This window comes from Rhinoderma darwinii, chromosome 3, assembly GCF_050947455.1.
Source record: "Rhinoderma darwinii isolate aRhiDar2 chromosome 3, aRhiDar2.hap1, whole genome shotgun sequence".
Taxonomy (NCBI): domain Eukaryota; kingdom Metazoa; phylum Chordata; class Amphibia; order Anura; family Rhinodermatidae; genus Rhinoderma; species Rhinoderma darwinii.
The window spans coordinates 251,283,925-251,305,983 of record NC_134689.1 but is presented as its reverse complement, the minus strand read 5'-3'; the positions used below and the strand labels follow the sequence as shown (position 1 = coordinate 251,305,983).

At 42.8% G+C, this 22,059-nt stretch overlaps 1 protein-coding gene across 2 annotated transcripts; it reads right to left on the bottom strand.

Moving 5' to 3' along the window:
- Positions 1 to 2,741: 2,741 nt before the first annotated feature.
- Positions 2,742 to 21,836, bottom strand: BBS4 (Bardet-Biedl syndrome 4). Of its 2 annotated transcripts, XM_075857726.1 has the most exons (16): positions 21,725 to 21,830; positions 20,519 to 20,564; positions 16,598 to 16,677; positions 16,207 to 16,270; positions 15,863 to 15,974; positions 14,034 to 14,106; positions 11,732 to 11,785; positions 9,632 to 9,759; positions 8,705 to 8,759; positions 7,651 to 7,719; positions 7,304 to 7,456; positions 6,959 to 7,130; positions 6,784 to 6,853; positions 6,545 to 6,683; positions 4,109 to 4,316; positions 2,742 to 3,795 (listed from the first exon to the last, which is right to left on the bottom strand). In XM_075857726.1, the coding sequence occupies exons 1-16, from the start codon at positions 21,746 to 21,748 to the stop codon at positions 3,704 to 3,706; spliced, it is 1,539 nt and encodes a 512-aa protein (XP_075713841.1). In that variant the 5' UTR covers positions 21,749 to 21,830; the 3' UTR covers positions 2,742 to 3,703. The 2 variants fall into 2 exon arrangements, with proteins under 2 accessions (XP_075713841.1, XP_075713840.1); XM_075857725.1 differs by lacking the exon at positions 20,519 to 20,564 and having other exon boundaries at positions 21,725 to 21,836.
- Positions 21,837 to 22,059: the final 223 nt, after the last annotated feature.

Sequence of the window (22,059 nt, the reverse complement as noted above, 5' to 3'; positions counted from 1 at the left end):
CTCTTGTATAAAAATTATTACAATATATAGTTGCACCTATGGAAAACGCAAACAGCGTATGCAGCTGGGAATGGTGCTCATAGGAGGTTTAAGAGAATGCGGTAAGTAAGGAAAGCCAAATGGGGACAAGAGTAGGAAAACGACTTCTTATTAAAACTCAAAAGGATATATTAAAGATCAGTCTCTAAATTAGCCTTTACACAATATATTAAAGTAACCAAATGTTCAACAAACTTCTGACGTCATAGTGACGTGTCGGAAGTTTTGATTGGTGGGGGTCCGAGCACTGAGACCCCAATTGCTAAAACAAAGCGGCAGAAGCGCTTGTGTGAGCGCTTATCCGCTTAGTTTCTGTTCGGCTTTTTCCAGAAATCAATGTATCGGAGTACGGGCTCAATAGAAAGTCTATGAGCCCAAACTCTGATACGTCGGCTCTAAACCCCCTGCATTGCCATAGAATTTAATGTATGGCTCCTGCACAGAGCTGTAATGGTCATCTGCACTAATAGTGAAAATCTGTTTTATACTATTTTTAAAATTATAACTAAGAAAAAGATTATACATATGTACTTTTTTTATATACATTTTTGTTGTAATAAGATTGTATCCACTAAACCACTCCCCAAAGTGCTAAACAAGGAGGCACACCATGGGTCTCAGAGGGATCAGTCAGCTACTCTGAAAATGATGATGTGACGTACATTGATTCATTAGAAACCGGGATCACCAACTGCATCACATGATCCTTTTCAGAGCTGCTTACTGGCTGACAGGGATCAGTTGATAGATGAGGGGGGGGATGTATTTATAGCTTTACCCCAGTTTTCTGGTGTAGAAAAGGCACAAACGCATAATTTGCGCAAAAAAATGCAACTTGATGCATTTGCGCCTCGTGGCACTTTACCAGAGGGTGGAGCTTAGTAAAAGGGGCATGGTCTATCACAACCCGACAAATTATAATTTACGCCACAGACTGGTGCAAATTATAGCGGAAATCGTAGCAGTCATAGATTTCCCTTTCTGGTGCATGTATGGCAAGAGATGTCTAATTTATTAAGAAGCACACTCCCCTTATTAAATTAGGTGCATTTTACTCCAATCTATTTTGCTTTGAGACTGGTGTATAAAACGCAAGTCTATGTAATTCTCCCCTGATGTGGCTTTCCTTTTTAGTCTCTCTGGCTGCCTCTTTAGGGGCTGTTTAGTTGGTGTAACTAGTATAGTCCATATAGGTCTCCTGCAGCCTCATGTACTATTCAGTGTTAAAGAAAAAATTATCTGTTGGTTGATTCCTAGCAGTCAGTCTGTGGTTCAGACTGCTACGGCTTTGTTCACATCTGCGCTAGGGCTCCGTTCCGTCGGAACAGTGCACTGACAGACACACTGGTTTTGGAACGGAGCCCTGATGGACACATACGGAAACATTAGGTTTCTGTTTCCATCACCATTGATCTCAATGGTGACTGATCCGGTGCCAATGGTTTCCATTTGTCTCCGTTGTGCAAGGGTTCTGTTTTGACGGAATCAATAGCGTAGTAGACTAAGCTATTGATATCAAAACGACTGGCACCGGATCTGTCACCATTAAAATCAATTGTGACGGAAACCTATGGTTTCCGTTTATGTCCAACAGGGGTCCGCTCCGACGAAATGTCGGAACGGAGTGTGAACAAAGCCTAACATTGCTTACGTTTTTGGCAACACCCAAGGCTATGTTTTCACTTGGGTCCTGGCTTCTGTTCACAATGGACTTATCCATTGTATAACCAATACCACCGGCACGCGACAAACCCAAGTGGGTTTTATCGTTCCGTTGTGGTGTCTATTGTTTTGACAGGAAGAATAGCACTGCATGCAGCGCTTTTTCTCCAGTCAAATCTGGTAGAATTTGCAATGGGACCTCTGATGGAAATGTGAACAGAATCTTCAGGCTTATGGACATGAGTATATTTGGGCACCGTGGCCTCTTCCTTTTTAAAAACCAAACTACAATTGCACTTCAGGTGGAGGTAGTAGGAACAAGCCTTACTGTAATGACAGGGAGGGAGACAGACAGATGAGCCCTAATCTACCCGCCCTCAGTCCCTGCCTACTTGCAACGACCCGTCCTAGGCGACGGGGTACAACTGGGCGACGGTCCCTACGCTCAGTAAGTGCACGACAGACAAGGGTACACAGAAGCTAGGGAAACGGGGCAGCTGCCCACGGAGACACCGTGAGCAACGAGAGTAGTGAACGAGCCGAGTCAAACCAGGAGTGCACGAGGTACAAAACGCTGAGCAGCAGAGTGGTCAGTAAGCAAAGGTCAAATAACAAGCAGAGGATCAGTAGTTCAAGCAGCAGCAGCAGAGCCAGGAAACAAGCAGAATCACAGGCAAAGGAGGAACAGGAAAGGCAGGTATAAATAGACAGTGGGTGGGAGCTAGCTTCGTCTGGCCAGGCTGTGATAGGCTCTCCCACTCCTAAGCCTGTCATCCTGAGTGGTGGAAGATGGAGTCAGTCTCACAGACATAGGAGCAGGTGCAGACTGATTACCCACGGGCGTCGACACAGAAGCTGTGTCTGGCAGATCCTTTACACTTACATTTCTTTATCATGCTTGAGGTGCATGGAATTTTTAAATTGATGAAGTACAATTTTGCTTTTGCCCAGCCGCCTGAAAACCTATTCTTTGAAAAGAATATGGCAAACTTAAAAAAACAAAAAGGAAAAAAAAACACTGGGTTTGAGCTTTTAAGTAATTAATTTTAGGGGCTTTTAAGACAGTGAGTTTATTTTTTTTATACAGGCACCTAGTAGCATTGTGTTGTACGGTGTTAGCCACCAATGTATGTAGAAGTTTAGTAGTTAAATTTATAAAACATCTATGACTAACATTCCATGTTCTCCTCTACATTACATCCCTGTAACAGTTAACATACTCTAAATGGGTGTAGGAGAAGATTATGGTTCAGACAAAGAATATTGTATTTGAAGTGCTGACATTCCTAGTTTATTTAGCCATTTTATAGAAAACAGGAATCTATATACAAGATCAGCTTACTTAAGCTGAAGAACCTCAGGATAGATAGATCAATACAAATATACTATATATCATGTTCGGATAGAACACACATTTTAGGCTGAACTGTCTGCCTATGTTATAAAATAAACTGTTACAATTCAGTCAGTTAAGACGATAACTTTGCACAACTACTTAAAGTACCCCTACCCTTGAATTATATACTTCAAACATAGCCTTTTACCTAGAAATGATTGTCTCAAAAGGAAAACCTTAAATAGCAGAAGGAAGTATTGTTGAAAGTTAACTGTATAGAGCCCGAGCTATGCATAAAGTCCTCTTCCAATCCCAAGAAGTGTCTGATGGAGCCTGTAGTGATAACCTTGCATCAGCAGGTTCTGAAAGAGTACAATGGGTGACCATGTAATACATGGTAGTGCTAAGTCCTTCAGTGTGAGAGAAGCTCTTTTAATTGTCTCTGTTTTGGCTAACAGAGGGGGGACTTGAGCTAAGGAATCCCCTTGATGATGTCATTATGCTCTAGTAGAGCATATGGACAGGGGTTATCCTGAGTAGGCAGTGTTTACCATATGTAGGTAAATTAGAGTTTATTTTTTATATGTGCGCATACATCCCGACACTGAGTAAAAGTGTTTAAGTATTTGTTACAGTTCTCCATTAATGTGCTGAAAGTTCACAGGGTCACCTTCTGTATTCTGTGGAGGAACCAGAATTTGAAGAATCCTCTGGTTCCAGTGGTAGAGATGGAGGTTTGGAAACAGGAGCTGTGGATACTAAAATAAAACGAGACATAAATGTTCTAAATTCTCATTTTAGGTTCTGTTCGCATCTGTATTGTGGCTTCCGTTTATAACCTAAGCCACAATGACGTGACAGATCCGTCGCAAAAACACCAGTGGTGCCCAACAGACACCAATATCTTATAATGGTATCAATTAGGTCCTACCGAGATCTCCGTCATTTTGACAGGAAAAGTAATGGAATCTGTATATGGCGCCTCAGCTGCAGATGTGAACAGAGCATAAGTAGTTTAATAAAAAAACAAAAAAAAGAACAAAAAACATGTTTTAAAGTGCAGTGTCTCACCTGAAGGCAGAGCAGGAGCCTTACTGTAGCCTGCTGCAGAGGACATTGCCCTTCCTAGGGCTTGATTAGAGCCCAATGGGGTCTGCTCTGTACTAGGTCCTTTAACTGCTGCTCGCTGCTTGGCCTTCTGGTCTTTTGTCTGTTTTGTCCACACAAGACCCTCTCCTACTTGCAAAGCAGCCCCCAACTTCTGTGCCATGTCAACCATCTGGTGAAAGTAAAGCCAATGTGGAGTATATTTTATAGAATGGTGACAAAATAATGGATTTTGAATAATTTCGGGAGTATGTATCGTTTCCATCAAAACAACATACGGTAATCTGAACCCGTTCTCATACCTTTCTTTACGCTGATAAATGGCAAATCTGATAAAAATACTTTTGCTATTTATGTCCACTTTCCCTATTAGAGTATGTTCAGACTTGGCATAAACACTGCAGAATTTGACCTGATCCGCACCGCAGGTTAATTTCCGCATTTCTTTTCTGCAACGTGTGGATGAGATTTGTTCAAATCCCATCCACTTTGCTATTACTGTGATGTGCGGCGGAATTTCCGCACAGAAAATGTGGTCGGAAATTCTGCATGGTTTACGCCAGGGGTCTGAAACACGCTGTCATCTGCGGCCCGCGAGGCACCCTTGGGAGAGGAGAGAGCAGGCCGAAGGAGGAGCGCGCCGGTGCTCCTTCATGACGTCATAAAGGAGCGCAGTCCCTTTCCCGCTGCTGGATCATTGGTGGTAGGTGAGCAATGGCAACGCAGACCCCTGTAGATAGTGCCCCATGCACCCCACCATGTTGACAGTGCTACACTCCGCCCTCACTGTAGTCCGCTTCATTGGGGCTCCCTCTAGGAGTGCAATCCCCAAACAGAGCATTGCCGACGCTCGGGCCGGGGATTCCTCTGCTAGGGGAGCCCCTGAAGTCACTGTCCATATATGGGCAGTGGCTTCAGGGGCTCCCCCAGCAGAGGAATCCCCTGCCTGAGTGTCGGGAAAGCTCTGGCCGGGGAATCTGGTCCAGGAGAATCACCTGATGCCACTCTCCATATATGGACAGTGATTTCAGTGGCTCCTCCAGCAGAGGAAACTCCGGCCAGAGGAATGTGGGCAGGGAATCTGGTCCAGGAGGATCACCTGATGCCACTCTCCATATATGGACAGAGACTTCAGGGGCTCCTCCAGCAGAGGAATCTGGTCAGAGCAGGCATTATCTACAGAGGGCACTGTGGCATTATCTATGGGGAGCGCTGTGGCAATATCTTAGAAGGGGCTGCCCAATCTAGACAGACATTCTTGTGTCTGCCAACTGAGCAGCCAGACTGAATTTAGCGACACTTAAACTGGATTGTTAAAATAAGCACATGGAATAAACTCGCAAATTTCCGGTAAGTTTAAACCTAGCGCTATTATTATAGTAATGTAGTATTGTTAGAGTAGTTCAAATAAAATGTAGTATTTTATCAAATTTGAAAGTAATGCGGCCCATCAACTTCAAATATTTTCTATGTGCGGCTCATTTACCTGGCCGAGTTTGAGACCCCTGGTTTACGCTATGTGTGAACATACCCTTAGAAATAAAGCCATCCAAAGAATCGGCTTAAAAGGTCAGTCTCAAATGTTTTTTTTCTTATGGTTTTTGTTTATATTAAGTTCTAGATAAGATTTAACCCGTTAGTGACCGCCAATACGCCTTTTAACGGCGGCCACTAACGGGCTTTATTCTGATGCATATGCCTTTTTACGGCACTGCATCAGGATAAAGTAAACAGAGCAGGGAGCGTCAAATCTCCCTGCTCTCAGCTGCTAGAGACAGCTGAGGGCTGGGGGGCGTCCCTGCTCTGCCGGGTGAGATCGATATTAGTATCGATCTCACCCGTTTAACCCCTCCGATGCGGTGCACAATAGCGTGCACCGCATCTGAGTGGTTTTGGAGAGCGGGAGGGAGCTCCCTCTCTCCCCCACCGACACGATCGCCGAGTGTCTGTGTCTCTAATGGCAGCCGGGGAAAGGCTCCCAGGTCTGCCTTGAACGAATGCCTGCTAGATCATGCCGGAGGCATGACCTAGCAGATGCCTGTCCGTTTTAAACGGACAGGCAGTAATACACTGCAATACAAAAGTATTGCAGTGTATTATAATAGCGATCGGAGAATCGCATATTAAAGTTCCCTAGTGGGACTAGTAAAAAAGTAAAAAAAAAGTTTAATAAAGTTAATTTAAAAAAAAATGCAAAAAACAAGACCTTATACAGCTATGTCGACGCAAAAATAAAAAGGTTATAGCTCTTGGAATGAGACGATGGAAAAACGTAAAAAATGGCTTGGTCATTAAGGTTTAAAATAGGCTGGTCAGTAAGGGATTAATGCCAGGTTCAACACAAGATCTTACACGAAAATGTATGTTTGTGTTTTGATATGGTTTGCTTTTCAATCTCACCTCAGGGTCAAATTCAGTTGAAGTCCCCCTGAGAACACCGACTTTGCGCTCTAGCTCCTGGTACTGGGCCAGAGCCCCCTTCTTATCGCCCTGATTGTAGAGCAGAATAGCAAAGTTCAAATTCACAAGGGGGTCTGTCCTGAGAGGGAGAGAGAGTGGGTATATGAATAAAATACAAAAAAACACAATATTCAGGTATAAGAATAAAATAAGGAAGAGTAATGTTATTTTTCACTCACTGGTCCAGACTGGCTGCCTGTTGATATGAACTCTTAGCATTCTCTGTATCTTCCAGATATGTAAGTGACACTTTTAAAAAAAAAAACATGGAGGTTAATATACTAGTAAATATTAGCTGCAACACTACGCCAGGTCATAGCTGTGCACGCTCACAAAACATGTGCTGTATATCACCTGCCAAAAGCATGTAAAGTGTTGCGTTTCCATGGTGTAGGGAGATGGCTGCACTCAGAAAATGGAAGGCTGAGGCATACTGCTGCATGCTGAGATGAACAAGTCCAAGATTGTATAGCACTCTCCAGTCAAATGGGGAAAGGTAAAGTGCACGCTTCAGACAACTGATGGCCTGTAACAGAGATCCCACAATAAGCATGTTGAAAAGGGTCACACGTACAGTGATACAGATTCCAAGTCATTTATTTTATAAAGAGCATTTCTACCCATATCATATTTATACAGGTGCGTTTGGTAGAACAGAAGGGGATAAACATCCATTCCATAATAAATATCCATTCTTACCGCCACATATTTCTTCTTCCCATAAAAGCACATGCCTATGTTGTTCCATAATGGGGAGCTTTCTGGAACACTAGATGCAGCAACTCGATACTTACTGAGTGCAACATCATAATCCCCATGAGACTGCATCATACAGCCAGCTGCTAGTATGCCCTTAAAAATAAAATACAAGTGTCACAAAACGTAACAAGAAGTTTAAATTTGCCGTGTCAATTTTATACCTTATAGTACTACAGTACTAACCCATTGACTAAAATTCCTAATACAAAACTAAGTATTGTGTAATGTACGTGGGTTCACTATAGATAAAATACATTGCATTATATGCAAGCTGCACATTCCTTTACCTTATAATTGCTAGGGTCATACGTGAGAGCATTCCCAAGATACTCAAAGGCTTTTTGATACAGACCGTTCTGTGGTAAAATGGAAAGAGTGAGAGACAAAGTGATCAATACATTACATATATTCTTGAAATGCTACACAAAGAGAGTAAGCTAAAAAAACAAGTAGGATAGACAATTAAAAGTACCCATTGACTTCAACACCATCTTTATATTTAAAAAGGTACCAACAGATACGAGTTTGCAAACAAGCAAACTAAAAAAACAAAAAAAACCATTAAAATCAATGGTAATGCAAACAGACGATACTTTCCGTTTGTCTGTTCCTCTGACGGAACAGATGAACAGAAAGCCAAATGGAAGCCCAATGCTAACGTGAACGGGCCCTAGAGATAAACCAGTGCTAGAGTGATCTAGGTTAACACGGGTCAATGATCGGGCAAACGAGCGTTCATAGGAACGCTTGTTAGGGTATGTTCACGTGGCTTATTTACGGACCTAATTCGGGCGTTTTACGCCTCGATAGCGTTGGCAAACATCTGCCCATTGAAAGCAATGGGCTGACGTTTGTCTGTTCACACGAGGCGTATATTTACGCGTCGCTGTCAAAAAAACGGCGCGTAAATAGACGCCCGCGCCAAAGAAGTGTCATGTCACTTTTTCAGACGTAAATGGAGGCGTTTTCCATGGACTCCATGGAAAACCAACTCCAGTTACGTCCATAATGGACGTGGCGTTCAAGCGCCTGCACATGCCGTTACGGCTGACGCTGCCGTGTGAACATACCCTCACTGATCGTTGCCCTGGATGCAATTGTAACAGACAGGAAAATGTGACACAAAAAAAATAAAAAAAGTGTGCGCATCAACTTGAGTGCTACATACAACTGATCATATACATATCAAAAACAGAGGTAAGACTGAATAGAGCACTTGTGATCTAGCAGGAAGAAAAATAAAAAGCACCAATTCATAGAGATAGACAATACCAGAGAAAAGCAATAGTGTGATAAGAAATGAATCAGGATCTAAAGTGGATCCTATATTTTTTTTATCACCTGTAAATACATCAGTCCTAGTGTGGTTAACAGCTCTGTACTCTCTGGAGACAGCCTGAAAAAAAAAAATTTAAAAAAAGTTATGACGTCATTCATACCACTTAAAAGGGTTTCTTGGTTTAATGTAAATTAAGCCTAATCGATATATAGTAAAAAGTTCTGCAGCATTATATTATACTTTGTTTCAATTCCTCAGCCTTTTCAGGATCGCAGCTTGCGGTCAATATAAAGGAAGAATCATTGCATACATTCAGAGGCTGAAAACCCATCCTGATAATGTTGAGTTGCACAGTTCAATTACATTAACAATAAGTTTAAATAAAAGTGTGTTTTACAAATAGCACAATTCACTGCCCGACTAAAATTGAGAGAACAGAAATTTTACAGTGCCATACTTTCCCTGGAATGCTGTAGTGGTTTGGGTGGCAGAAAGATGTAAGAATATCAGATGCTTATAAGTATATTAACTAGGCCCCATGCACACGAACGTGCTTTTGCGGCCGCAATTCCCCCAAAAATCCACGGGAGAATTGGAGCCCCATTCATTCCTATGGGGCCATGCACACGACCGTGGTTTCCACGGTCCGTGCATGGCCCAGGAGCCTGGACCGCAGAAATAACAGGCATGTCTTATTACGGCCGTGTTCTGCGGTCCAGGCTCATAGCAAATAATGGCCGCGTCCATGTGCACTTCCCGTGATTTGCGGGCAGCTCGCGAGTGACACTCTGCCCCCAGCCGACCCGAAAATCACGGCCGTGCACATGGCTACAGTCATGTGCATGAAGGCTTAAGGCAAGTACTACTTTACATAGATGGATTATCCATCTGTAGATAGAACTTTAGAAAAAGTATTCTTTCAGAAATCAATTCAACTGGAAACAATATATAATCCATTTGGGTTGGAGATACATTAGGCAAATACTCACTGCAGCGCCTGCAAATAGGTCTTGATAGCACCCTCTGTGTCTCCCTCCATAAGCTGGATCTTTCCTAAGGTCATGGCGCTGAGCTCTTGTCTGTGCAATTGAAGAGCAAGATTCAGCTGCTCTTTGCTCTTTGGAGAAAACAGAAATGGTTTAATGGGTTATTTTTACTAAATTGTCTTAACCTCTTAATGACCGGGCCTGAAAAGACCTTAATGACCAGCTCAATTTTTCTGTTTTTGCCTCTCTGCGTTTCAGCAGCCATAACTTTTTTATTTTTTCACTGACGTGGCTGTATGAGGCCTTTTTTATGCGAGAGAAATAGTATTTTTTTTTCCCCCACAGTTTGGGGGTAAAAAATACTTTTTTTACGGCGTGAATATAGGAAAAAGCGATTCTCGGAATAGTTTTTTTTGTTTATTTTTTATCCCGTTCACGTTTCATGCTAAATAACCCATTAGATTAATTCTTCAGGTTATTACGGTCGTGTAGATACCTAATATGCCTAGGTTTTTTGTTTTTATTTAGTGTAGGGGCAATATAGTGTATTTAATGCAAAATAAAGACTCTTTTTGGGACTTTTTTTATTTATTTATTTGTTTTGTTACTTTTTTTTTTTTTAATCCCATCAAGGGATAACTTTATTTGTAACTTTATTTTTTACTTATAATGTATTAGCATACTTTTGTATGCTAATACATTACACTGTGTCACTATGACACAGGCTGCTGATCGTTGCCCTATACATAGTGTGCCCGTACAGCAGGCACACGGAACAGACAGCCCTGGGGTCCTTTGTAGGTCCCCAGGGCTGACTGCAGAGGGATTCCCCAGTGTTTGATCGCATCACTGGAATCCCGGTGATGCGATCAAAGAGGGGAATTCCCTTTGATCATGCCGTGGTCACGGACCGCGGTAATCAAAGGGTTAAACAGCTGGGGTCCGAATGTTTGCCGACCCCAGCTGTGTTCAGGAGGCTGCTCTAAGATCAGGAGCTGTAAGTTACAGCTCCTGCTTAGAGGACGAGCGCTCTCACGAGCGCTCATCAGCCTGATCTGCAGCGACGCCAAAAGATGTCTCTGTAGATTAAGCACCCGCACCGCCTGACGTCAAAAGACAGTGGGTGGTCGGGGAGGTGTTAAAGTACATAAGAAACGCCTTCATCACGCAGCCACAACAAGCTATGTATCTACTAAGAGCTTTCACCTATCACATCTTTGTTGCACTATGTTTCTTCTGTGAAAATTTGGAAAGCACCTACATACAATTATCCTGGATTACAAAATAGACAGAATTGGAATAATGGCATTTTTTTATCCCAAGTCTAGTTTATTTTTTACATTTTTAGATTTCAGACTCATGTTGATGTGAGGGAACAGGTCTGAGATACGTCAAGTATTATTTGGTATGTCTTAGAGGGTATGTGCACCTTTGCAACAATTTTTCTTTGCTTCAATGCAACTGAAATAAAACAGGCATCTTTGCCATTGGTTTTAATTAAACTAGATTTGTTTATACAGCTCCTATGCTGAAATATGTGTACCAGGTGGATACAGCTGCTGCTTTATGTTTACAGACTATAAACCATGTGTGAAGTCTGATTCTGCAGTGACATGTTTCTTGCTAACCTACTCCTGAGCACTGTAGAGGCATCGGTGGTCAGAACAGGTTAGTGTAGAGACTTCTGAAATAATTTCTCACAAAAAAATCACAGCTTGCATGGCCATGTCACTGTAAAAAAAGACACCAGTTAGAGCAGTGAGAAAATGGATAACATGCTTCACAGGGAACACCCACTGAGCTCTAAATGTGCAGGTCCATCAGCCGGCATGTCAGAGAAAATAGATCTTAAAGATAAAAGAAGAAATGGATAAAACTGTCAAACATGTAGTGCAACTTGTACTGCTCCAGCTGCGCCGATAGATATCTAACAATCATTTCTTACAAAGGTGCACATCTGATTTAAGTTACTATCTCCACTTTGTGGACATGAGCAACACCATAATTTGCTCTAGATTTTTTATTTTTTTTAAAAAGGATGCTTTCCAAAAAGTCAGTGAAAATAAGAGAACCAATAGAAAACATCTATTTCAAATGTTGTACCTTGCTGAGGTCTTTCAGATAGAGGTAACAAACTCCCAAATTGTGACAGATTTCCTAAAGAATAAAATTTAATTATGAATAAATAAAATAAATGATATGACATATTAGTAGCAATACAAATTAATAAACATTTTTTTTCATGAGTATTTATTTGTGCCATGCCTCATTTCTGTGAATCCTTTAGACTTGGACAAATCTTTTTTTGGTCCAGAGGCCAGCTACACAAAGTTAGGAGTCAGCAAAGACAGGTTAAAACCTCTATACCCTTTTACCCTAAATCTTTTTATTCTAAAGCTAAACAGACTGCAACCAAAATTTGCAAGCTCAGCTACAATAACTAGCACATCACTTTGCACCCCAATACACGAACGACAGCACAGCCATGCTTGGCCTTACTGGGAATGATCATCCTCGACAGTAGTGGCAATAGAGCTCCCCCCCTTCCTCCATACAGCAGTCAAAGCAGCATACCACCTCTCACCAATCTTAATATACAGATAGCTGGAGTAAGATGTGCCAAATTTAAGAGGTATACACTTCGTATTAAAAAAAGCGCATCTCGGCTGTCCGTGCGCCAGAAAAGGAAATCTACGCCAGCTATGACCTAGATTTACGCTATAATTTCTGGTGCAAATTATAGTAAATTTATTGGATCGCGGCAGGCATGCCCCTTTGGCTAAACTTTTTGGAAAAGTGGCACGGGCAATCTAAATGCTTTAAAAGTCAACCAGAAAACGGTCATTGAAAAGTTAATACATTCCTCCATAGTGTTCCTGCCAGTATTTTAGCTATTTTCTATATCTTTTGACTGATCGATAAATAGGGCAGCGTGAAAGTGCAGATAGGCCCACTTTAATGTTTACCATTTAGAAATAATACTGGGAGACAAAGTTAGGCTGTGTTCACATGTTCCAGATTCTGCGGTGAAATCCTTATCAAATCCTCTAACATTCCGGCTTCAATGCATGTGAATGGGGTTCTGGTAACCCCGTACACATGCTCTAGAAAAAATGTGCATGCTCCTTCCTGTCGTGGATTCCGCACAGAAAAGGCAGCGAATTAGATATACGTGGATTAGCTCCATGGCATGCAAATCCGTGGCACATCAACTGCGCTTCCGTGGTAGAAATCTGAAAGATAAACCCCTTATGTGTGAACATAGCTTAAAGAGGCTCTGTCACCAGATTCTCAAATCCCTATCTCCTATTGCATGTGACCGGCGCTGCAATGTAGAGAACAGTAAAGTTTTTTGTTTTTTTTTAAAACGATAATTTTTGGCCAAGCTATGAGCAATTTTATATTTATGCAAATGAGCCTTTCTAATGGACAACTGGGCGTGTTTTCTCTTATTTCCAACTGGGCGTGTATTGTGTTGTTACCATCTGGGCGTGTTTACTTGTTTTACTAGCTGGGCGTTGTGAATAGAAGTGTATGATGCTGACATATGATGCTGACAAACACTTCTATTCACAACGCCCAGCTAGTAAAACAAGTAAACACGCCCAGATGGTAACAACACAATACACGCCCAGTTGGAAATCAGAGAAAACACGCCCAGTTGTCCATTAGAAAGGCTCATTTGCATAAATATAAAATTGCTCATAACTTGGCCAAAAATTATCGTTTTAAAAAAAAAACAAAAAACGTTACTGTTCTCTACATTGCAGCGCCGATCACATGCAATAGGAGATAGGGATTTGAGAATCTGGTGACAGAGCCTCTTTAAGTGCGCACGTCATAGGTTTCCACTCATGCATAGAGGGTATGGTTGCACCCTGTAGATCTAAAACTTTGGAGACATTAAAAAGTAAAACATACAAATAAAAGCAGATCTTCGGCAAACAACATTACATACTAGAACAGGTTAAAGGGTATTCCCAGAATGCACAATTTTTACCTTTCCACAAGATAGGTGATCATTTTCTGATTGGTGGGGGCCCCACCACTGGGACCCCACTGATCACAAGACCGGGGTCCCAAACACCCTGTTCCTCCTCACTGCTAGATCGCAGTGCGGAGTACATTGAATGGAGCAACAGTCGAACATGCGCGCTGTTGCTCCATTCAAAGTCTATGGGAATGACAAAGACAGCCAAGTACAGCGCAAGGCTGTTTGCAGGGTGGGGGGGGGGTGCAGTAAGAACAAACAGAGGGTTTTGGTACCCCCATGCTCGCGTACGGTAGGGGTCACAGCGGTGGGCCCCCCTGCAATCAGACAAAAATAGGTGATAATTGTCCATTCTGGTAGAACCCCCTTTGAAGTGAACTTAAAATAGTATGCAGGGAGAGGTTCACATCGTACCCAGTCTTTATTATTGAGTCTAGCTGCTTCATTGTAAACCTCAACGGCTGCTTTGTGCTTCCCCAACAAAAACCTAAAAAAATTAAAAATAAATCCATGACAACAACAAATGTTAGCAAGAAATGCAGACAAAAGAGGGAAATATAAAGGTGGCCATTTTATTACTCCTAAATAGATTAAGGATTTTCTGTAACTAAACTTAATCACTGTAAAATAAATTATGGAATGTTGTCAATGTTTATTTGACATCAAAGACTTTAGCAAAAATATCTGCTAATATGTGTCTATAACATATCATTAGATCATTTTAAAAGCTTTAACTCTTTATGGCTTGGCTATTTAAAAACTTCTGTTGCACAACAGCATAAGTAGCTTTTGAATTTATTAATGATATTTTGTCTGTCAACGGCCATATTGAAAAGTAATGTGTTCCTATGGACTCCGGCAATCGCAATACAAAGTTAGGGCTTATTCAGACGAACGGGATATACGTTGCTATATTAGTCTATGGGGCCGTGCAGACATGTGCGTGATTTTTACGCAGCGTTGGTCCGCTGAGTAAAAGTCACGACATGTCCGTTCTTTCAACGTTTTTCGCGCATCACACACCCATTGAAGTCAATGGGTGCGTGAAAACCACGCATGTCACATGGAAGCACTTCCGTGCGAACAGCGTGATTCGCGCAACAGCTGTCAAAAGGATGAATGAAAACAGAAAAGCACCACATGCTTTTCTGTTTACAAACATCTAAATGGTGTAATAATGATGGAGGCTGCGCGAAAATCACGCAGCCGCGCATCATATTATGCTGCCACACGGAGCTGTCAAGTGCCTTTTGCGCAGGCAAAACGCTGCGTTTTTTGCGTGCCCAAAAAGCACACTCTCATGTGAACCCGGCCTTAGCATGTGGCCAGAGCTGATCAAATGGATATTTAGTGCAGGAGAGAGAAAGAGAGAGCGAGAAAGATTTTGAAAACATTCCCAAATGTTTCCATTGTTCAGTCTTTTAGCATCTGTTGCAGTTATTGGGGACAAAAAAAAGAAAAGAAAAGGATGGCTGAACAGATCCCACTAAGGTTATGTTCACACGTGCACGTCCGTTACGGCTGAAATTACAGAGCTGTTTTCAGGAGAAAACAGCTCCTGAATTTCAGACGTAATTGCTCGTACTCGCGTTTTTCGGAGCGGCAATTACGGACGTAATTGGAGCTGTTTTTTCAATGGTGCCAATGAAAAACGGCTCCATTTCGGTCTCAAGAAGTGACATGCACTTCTTTGACGCGGGCGTCTTTTTTACGCGCCGTCTTTTGACAGCGTCGCGTAAAAAAAATGACCGTCGGCACAGTACATCGTAAATCACATTCAAATGAATGGGCAGATGTTTTTCCCGACGCTTTGGAGCCGTATTTTCAGACGTAATTCGAGGCTAAAACACCCGAATTACGTCCGTAAATAGGGCGTGTGAACCAAGCCTAACTGTAGTAAGTATTGAGTCATAGACTGTTGCCCCTATGTACGAAGACCAAATATATGTCTTATAAAAATATCTTAAGAAACAGACAAAACCAGAAATTATGAGAATATATAGGAATATGTTAATGGTAAAATTAAACACAACCTAAAAAAATGGCGCACCTGACTGATGTGATTTTGCCATACAACTTTGTTCTTCATTTTTTATCGTTTTTTTTCTATGCTGGAAGTGATAAGTCACGTCAAAAAAAGATCTCGTCTGCTCTTGAAATGAATGCGAGTGCTACATGTATGTGTCGTGTGACAGAGCTGCGTGGCAGTACAGATGTAGTCAACCGCAATTTAGAAATCTTACAGTGATCGAGCTACTTGCTTCAGGTTATCTGGACTGGTTGGATTCAAAATTGCACATGTCTGAAAAAGTTCAAGAGATTCCTGGATTTTCCCCTCCAATCTTAGGATCAAAGCTAGAAAGAAGAAAATATTAGTAGGACATTGTTACAATAATAGCTGATAGTATAGTTGAATGTTAAAGGACTATGATGAACCTGGAGGGGGTCAACGGTCTATACAGCTCCATTACTGCTTTACATAAAAGGCGTAAAAGGCAATAAATGATTGATGCATCCAAAGGATAAATCCAGCCGTAAAGGAATGGACATGATGGGATGCTGATGTAACGTACGTGGCCCTTCTTACCTTGCACGTAGACTGCATATTCACACACACCCTCTGTAGCCTGGAGCTGTTCCTTAATCACAACCTGGAAACAAGCACAATACATAATTCATATTTTTATGATCATGTCAATTATCACCGCCATCACTGGTCTACAAAACCAATGCTATCTTGATAGATATATAAATTACATTTGTATTTACATAAGGCCTTGTTCACACAGGTGTCAACATGGTCCATTTGCCAGATCTGTCCCCCTCCCCACTGAATTTACTCTATAGAATAGTGCCGCAGATCACGTCATTCTGATTAAAAAGCAACAGAAATCGAACGGAAAAGAAGCAACGCAAGTGTGAACAGAGCCTTACACTTCTAGATTAAATGGCATGATAAAGAATCCATGACAACTCACTTTGCAAGCCTCATAATCTTTATGGACATAGTGGAGATGAATGAGCCAGTTGCGTCTTTCCAGGATAGGTAGGTCTGGAGCTGCAAATGGTTTATGACAAGTTACATAAATAATAATTTACACTTTTTAAAGGAAATCTCCACTTGCACAATATATTTGCAAAATTCAACAATCAATTTACTGTAAAAGTTGAGGAGGCCGCTGGTTCAGTCATCTTATATTTTATGACATCACATTATGGTGTTTTAACGCTTTTTCTGATGCTATGTTACTTATGGTGCTGCCCTTTTTCACCTTCTAATGTAAGGAGACCACGTTCCTGACTATTTGTATTGCTGTTCCTCTCTCAGTAAAAATTAAGAATTAAGGCCAGATTCACACGAGCGTGTGCGTTTTGCGCACGCAAAAACCGCTGCGTTTTGCGTGCGCAAAAGGCACTTAAAGAGGCTCTGTCACCAGATTTTGCAACCCCTATCTGCTATTGCAGCAGATAGGCGCTGCAATGTAGATTACAGTAACGTTTTTATTTTTAAAAAACAAGCATTTTTGGCCAAGTTATGACCATTTTTGTATTTATGCAAATGAGGCTTGCAAAAGTCCAACTGGGCGTGTATTATGTGGGTACATCGGGGCGTTTTTACTTCTTTTACTAGCTGGGCGCTCTGACGAGAAGTATCATCCACTTCTCTTCAGAACGCCCAGCTTCTGGCAGTGCAGACACAGCGTGTTCTCGAGAGATCACGCTGTGTCGTCACTCACTTCCTGCCCCAGGTCCTGCATCGTGTCGGACGAGCGAGGACACATCGGCACCAGAGGCTACAGATGATTCTGCAGCAGCATCGGCGTTTGCAGGTAAGTCGATGTAGCTACTTACCTGCAAACGCTGATGCTGCTGCAGAATCAACTGTAGCCTCTGGTGCCGATGTGTCCTCGCTCGTCCGACACGATGCAGGACCTGGGGCAGGAAGTGAGTGACGTCACAGCGTGATCTCTCGAGAACACGGCTGTGTCTGCACTGCCAGAAGCTGGGCGTTCTGAAGAGAAATGGATGATACTTCTCATCAGAACGCCCAGCTAGTAAAAGTAGTAAACACGCCCCGATGTACACACATAATACACGCCCACTTGGACTTTTACTTTAAACACGCCCAGTTGTACTTTTGCAAGCCTCATTTGCATAAATACAAAAATGGTCATAACTTGGCCAAAAATGCTAGTTTTTTAAAAATAAAAACGTTACTGTAATCTACATTGCAGCGCCGATCTGCTGCAATAGCAGATAGGGGTTGCAAAATCTGGTGACAGAGCCTCTTTAACAGCTCCGTGTGTCATGATCATATGATGCGTGGCTGGGTGATTTTCGCGCAGCCGCCATCATTATGACACTCTGTTTGTATGTTTGTAAACAGAAAAGCACATGGTGCTTTTCTGTTTTCATTCATACTTTTCACTGCTGTTGCGCGAATCACGCGCATCCCACGGAAGTGCTTCCGTGTGGTGCGCGTGATTTTCACGCACCCATTGACTTCAATGGGTGCGTGATGCGCGAAAAACGCACAATTATAGGACATGTCGTGAGTTTCATTCATACTTTTCACTGCTGTTGCGCGAATCACGCGCATCCCACGGAAGTGCTTCCGTGTGGTGCGCGTGATTTTCACGCACCCATTGACTTCAATGGGTGCGTGATGCGCGAAAAACGCACAATTATAGGACATGTCGTGAGTTTCACGCAGCGGACACCCGCTGCGTAAAAATCACGGACTGTCTGCACGTCCCCATAGACTAATATAGGTCCGTGCGACGCGCGTGAAAATCACACACGTTGCACGGACGTATAGCACGTTCATCTGAATAAGCCCTTAGAGTTCAGATGTCAGTTACCCAGTAAAGAAGATTCACATTCAATAGCTGTCCTTCAGCTGACAGCTACGTGTTTATTTCAACAGGAACACAATAAGTGCCGCTTATCTCTATGGAGAACAAAGGACTAGTTCAATTAGAATCCAACCTGTCCGACTCTTCTTAGGGTATGTTCACACGACAGCGTCCGTAACGGCTGAGATTACGGGGATGTTTCCGCCTGAAAACATCCGCGTAATTTCAGCCGTAACGGCATGTGCAGGCGCTTGAACGCCGCGTCAATTATGGACGTAATTGGCGCTGCTATTCATTGTAGTCAATGAATAACGGCTCCAATTACGGCCAAAGAAGTGACAGGTCACTTCTTTGACGCGGGTGTCTATTTACACGCCGTCATTTGACAGCGCCGCATAAATATACGCCTCGTGTGAACAGACAAACGTCTGCCCATTGCTTTCAATGGGCAGATGTTTGTCAACGCTATTGAGGCGCTATTTTCAGACGTAATTCGGGGCAAAAACGCCCGAATTATGTCCGTAATTAGTGCGTGTGAACATACCCTAGGCCTCATGCACACGACCGTAAAAACTCCCGTTATTACGGGTCGTAATTACGGGCTCATAGACTTCTATTGGCGACGGGTGCCTTCCCGTTTTCTCACGGGAAGGTGCCCGTGCCGTTGAAAAAGATAGAACATGTCCTATTTCAGGCCGTAATAACGGCACGGACAGTCCATAGAAGTCTATGGAGCTCTCGTAATGACGGGTGGCTACATGTGTGCACCCGTCATTACGGCAGCGTTGCTAAGCAACGTCAGTAAATAGTCACTGTCCAGGGAGCTGAAAGAGTTAACTGATCGGCAGTAACTCTTTCAGCACCCTGGACAGTGACTACCGATCAGTATAAACCTGTAAAAAATAAAAATAAAAGACTTTCATACTTACCGACAACTTCCTGCTTCCTCCAGTCCGGTCTCCCGCCCGTTGCCTTGGTGACGCGTCCCTCTCGACATCCGGCCCGACGTCCTGGATGACGTTTCAGGCCATGTGACCGCTGCAGCCAATCACAGGTCAATCACAGGCTGCAGCGGTCACATGGACTGCCGCGTCATCCAGGGATGTCGGGCTGGATGTGAAGAGAGGGACGCGTCACCAAGACAACGGCCGGGTAAGTATGAATTTCTTTAACTTTTATTACAGAAAAGGCTGTCCCTTCTCTCTATCCTGCACTGATAGAGAGAAGGGGCTGCCGATTAGTGCAGTGCTATTTTGCCGCCAAAAACGTGCCCGTAAATAAGGGTGGAATACGGGTGACACCGGACCCATATTTACGGGCACGGGTTCGTAAATACTGGTGCAAAACGGGTGGAATACGTGTGACACCGGACCCGTATTTACGCCAGTATTTACGGGTGGGAAAAAATACGGTCGTGTGCATGAGGCCTTACCCTTATATTTGTAATCCAAACTCATAACTGCTCAATGTTATTACTGAAGAGCTGCATACTTGAACACATGACACGTATTTAGAAGACTAACACCATATTTGTAAATTACCTGAATCGGATTCCAAAATAAACAGTGTCTTATGAATGTATCCGCCCCCCCTTGGTGTTTTTCCTGTTTTGTTGCCTTACAACCTTAAATTGAGGCCTCATGCACACTTCCGTGTGCCGTTGAACGGACGCTAATGGCGGTTCCGTGAATCACGGACCGCACACGAATGGCTTCCGTGTACAGCCCGTTGTTTCACGGACCAAATCAATGCAAAGGCCGAGACAGTTCTGTCAAAAGCAGGCAGGAGTAGGACTTGCACTACTTTTGACGGAATGGCCGCACGATAGGCCTAAAATGGATTTTTGGGGGGTATTTACCATTTGATTTACACAACATGCCAACCAGTTTGAAGGTGCAAAAAAAAAAAAAAACGGAGAACCTTAATGTGCATAAATATACACTCCCTAAGGCCGCATGCCCACTTCAGTTTTTTTCTACAATTTATTGGATAGGCTAAACATTATAATGTGACAGAACAAAATAAATAGGATGAGACCCCCACCTTTTTTAGCACGAGGCTTTTTCAAATTTGTAGACTCAGATGGGACCTGTGAGAAAACGACGTCAGATAATAATTTAACACTGGAAGTGCATATTGACAATGCTACTCCTGTACACATGGATGAAGGTATCCGCTGCTGGACATGGAATACAAAAAATATAGTAACTGTGGTCGTAACTGCAATGTGATTATCTGTTACGGCAGCAAGTTCGGGACTCTGTGATGGAGGCACTTATCCCCCATTTTCCAACAAGGCAATGGTATTAGCACAGCACTAGTAGAAGAAGCATTCTTCTAGTAGAGTGTTTTACAGTGTTAGCCCTCTGTAGAGCAAATGGTTATATTTATCAAACTTGGTGCAAAGGAAAAGTGGAGTAGTTTCCCATAGCAACCAAGCAGATTCCACCTCTCATTTTTCAAAGGCCCTTTGGAAAATGAAAGCAGAAACCTGATTGGTTGCAATGGGCAACTATTCCACTTTTCCTTTGCACTCGTTTTGAGAAGTCTCCTCCTCAGTGTTTCACACCTGTGACGGAGCGTTGCCTCTGGACTATGTGTTTGAACAATCCAGTATTTTGAGAACCATTATGTCCAATTGTTCTTTCAGTTAGTTTGCCCCCATATACATTAGATCATTGGCCGATACCATAGAAATCTATAGATTCGGACAGTCTTTATTTAATGTGTATGGTGAGCTTAGCAACATCCAGAAATATTGCAGTAGAGGGTCTCAATGCCAGAGATTTGGCTACAAGAAAACAAATGTTTCAATATACACGTAAATAAACGGCTTATCCATGAGCAAATCTGTGAACATTTCCTTTCCGAACAGATCTTGTTCTTTCATCATCTCTGTCCTTACCCTAAGCTGCACATGCGCTGATCTGATTACAGCTCCTCAGAATTGACCTCAGCCTAAACCTCATGAACTGACAGGTACAAACATACAACTCCGCACCCGGGAACTCCTGCTGATTACCCCAGAAAATAGGTAACACTGAGGGGCACCAGATGGATAGTTCACTCCAGTTTACCTCCTGTCATTCCCCGACTCGTCACCAATCCCGATCACCCATGCCACAAAGATGACCACATAGAATGTAAGGCAATACGGCCGAAATAAACTTGCATGCAGGTAGTGCCAGCCCGTCATTCTACCTTCTCTCACAGTACTGATCCACAGCTAACGTTACCGCCATAGATTACCGTAGTCAGGGTGTCCTCCGCCATCACTTAACAGGATAAAGTAGCGGCTTAGTTTCCAAGACAACACAATTGACATAACTTCCGGCGATCGCACGCCTCGCTCTCTCCCCAAGGAAACGCGACTTGTCGAGTCTGGTTCCGCTTGTGGCCTAAGCTGACATCTCCTGCACACTGCGCCAAGAGGTGATGTCCCTCTGCCACTTCTAGTTTGTCACTTAGTAGCGAGCGCAAGAAGCCAAATGTATATACTGCTGTATGATGAGGAATCTGTGTATTAGTCCTAAATGTATATACTGCTGTATGATGAGGAATCTGTGTATTAGTCCTAAATGTAT

Excerpts from the sequence above, each read along its gene's own strand:
- BBS4 (XM_075857725.1), bottom strand. The coding sequence starts at position 21,800 with ATGTCAATTGTGTTGTCTTGGAAACTAAGCCGCTACTTTATCCTGTTA. Across the intron at positions 16,678-21,724 it reads CGGAGGACACCCTGACTACG|CTCCAGACCTACCTATCCTG; the intron begins GTAATCTATGGC and ends AACCATTTGCAG. Across the intron at positions 6,854-6,958 it reads ACTTTACATGCTTTTGGCAG|TGTCACTTACATATCTGGAA; the intron begins GTGATATACAGC and ends TTTTTTTAAAAG.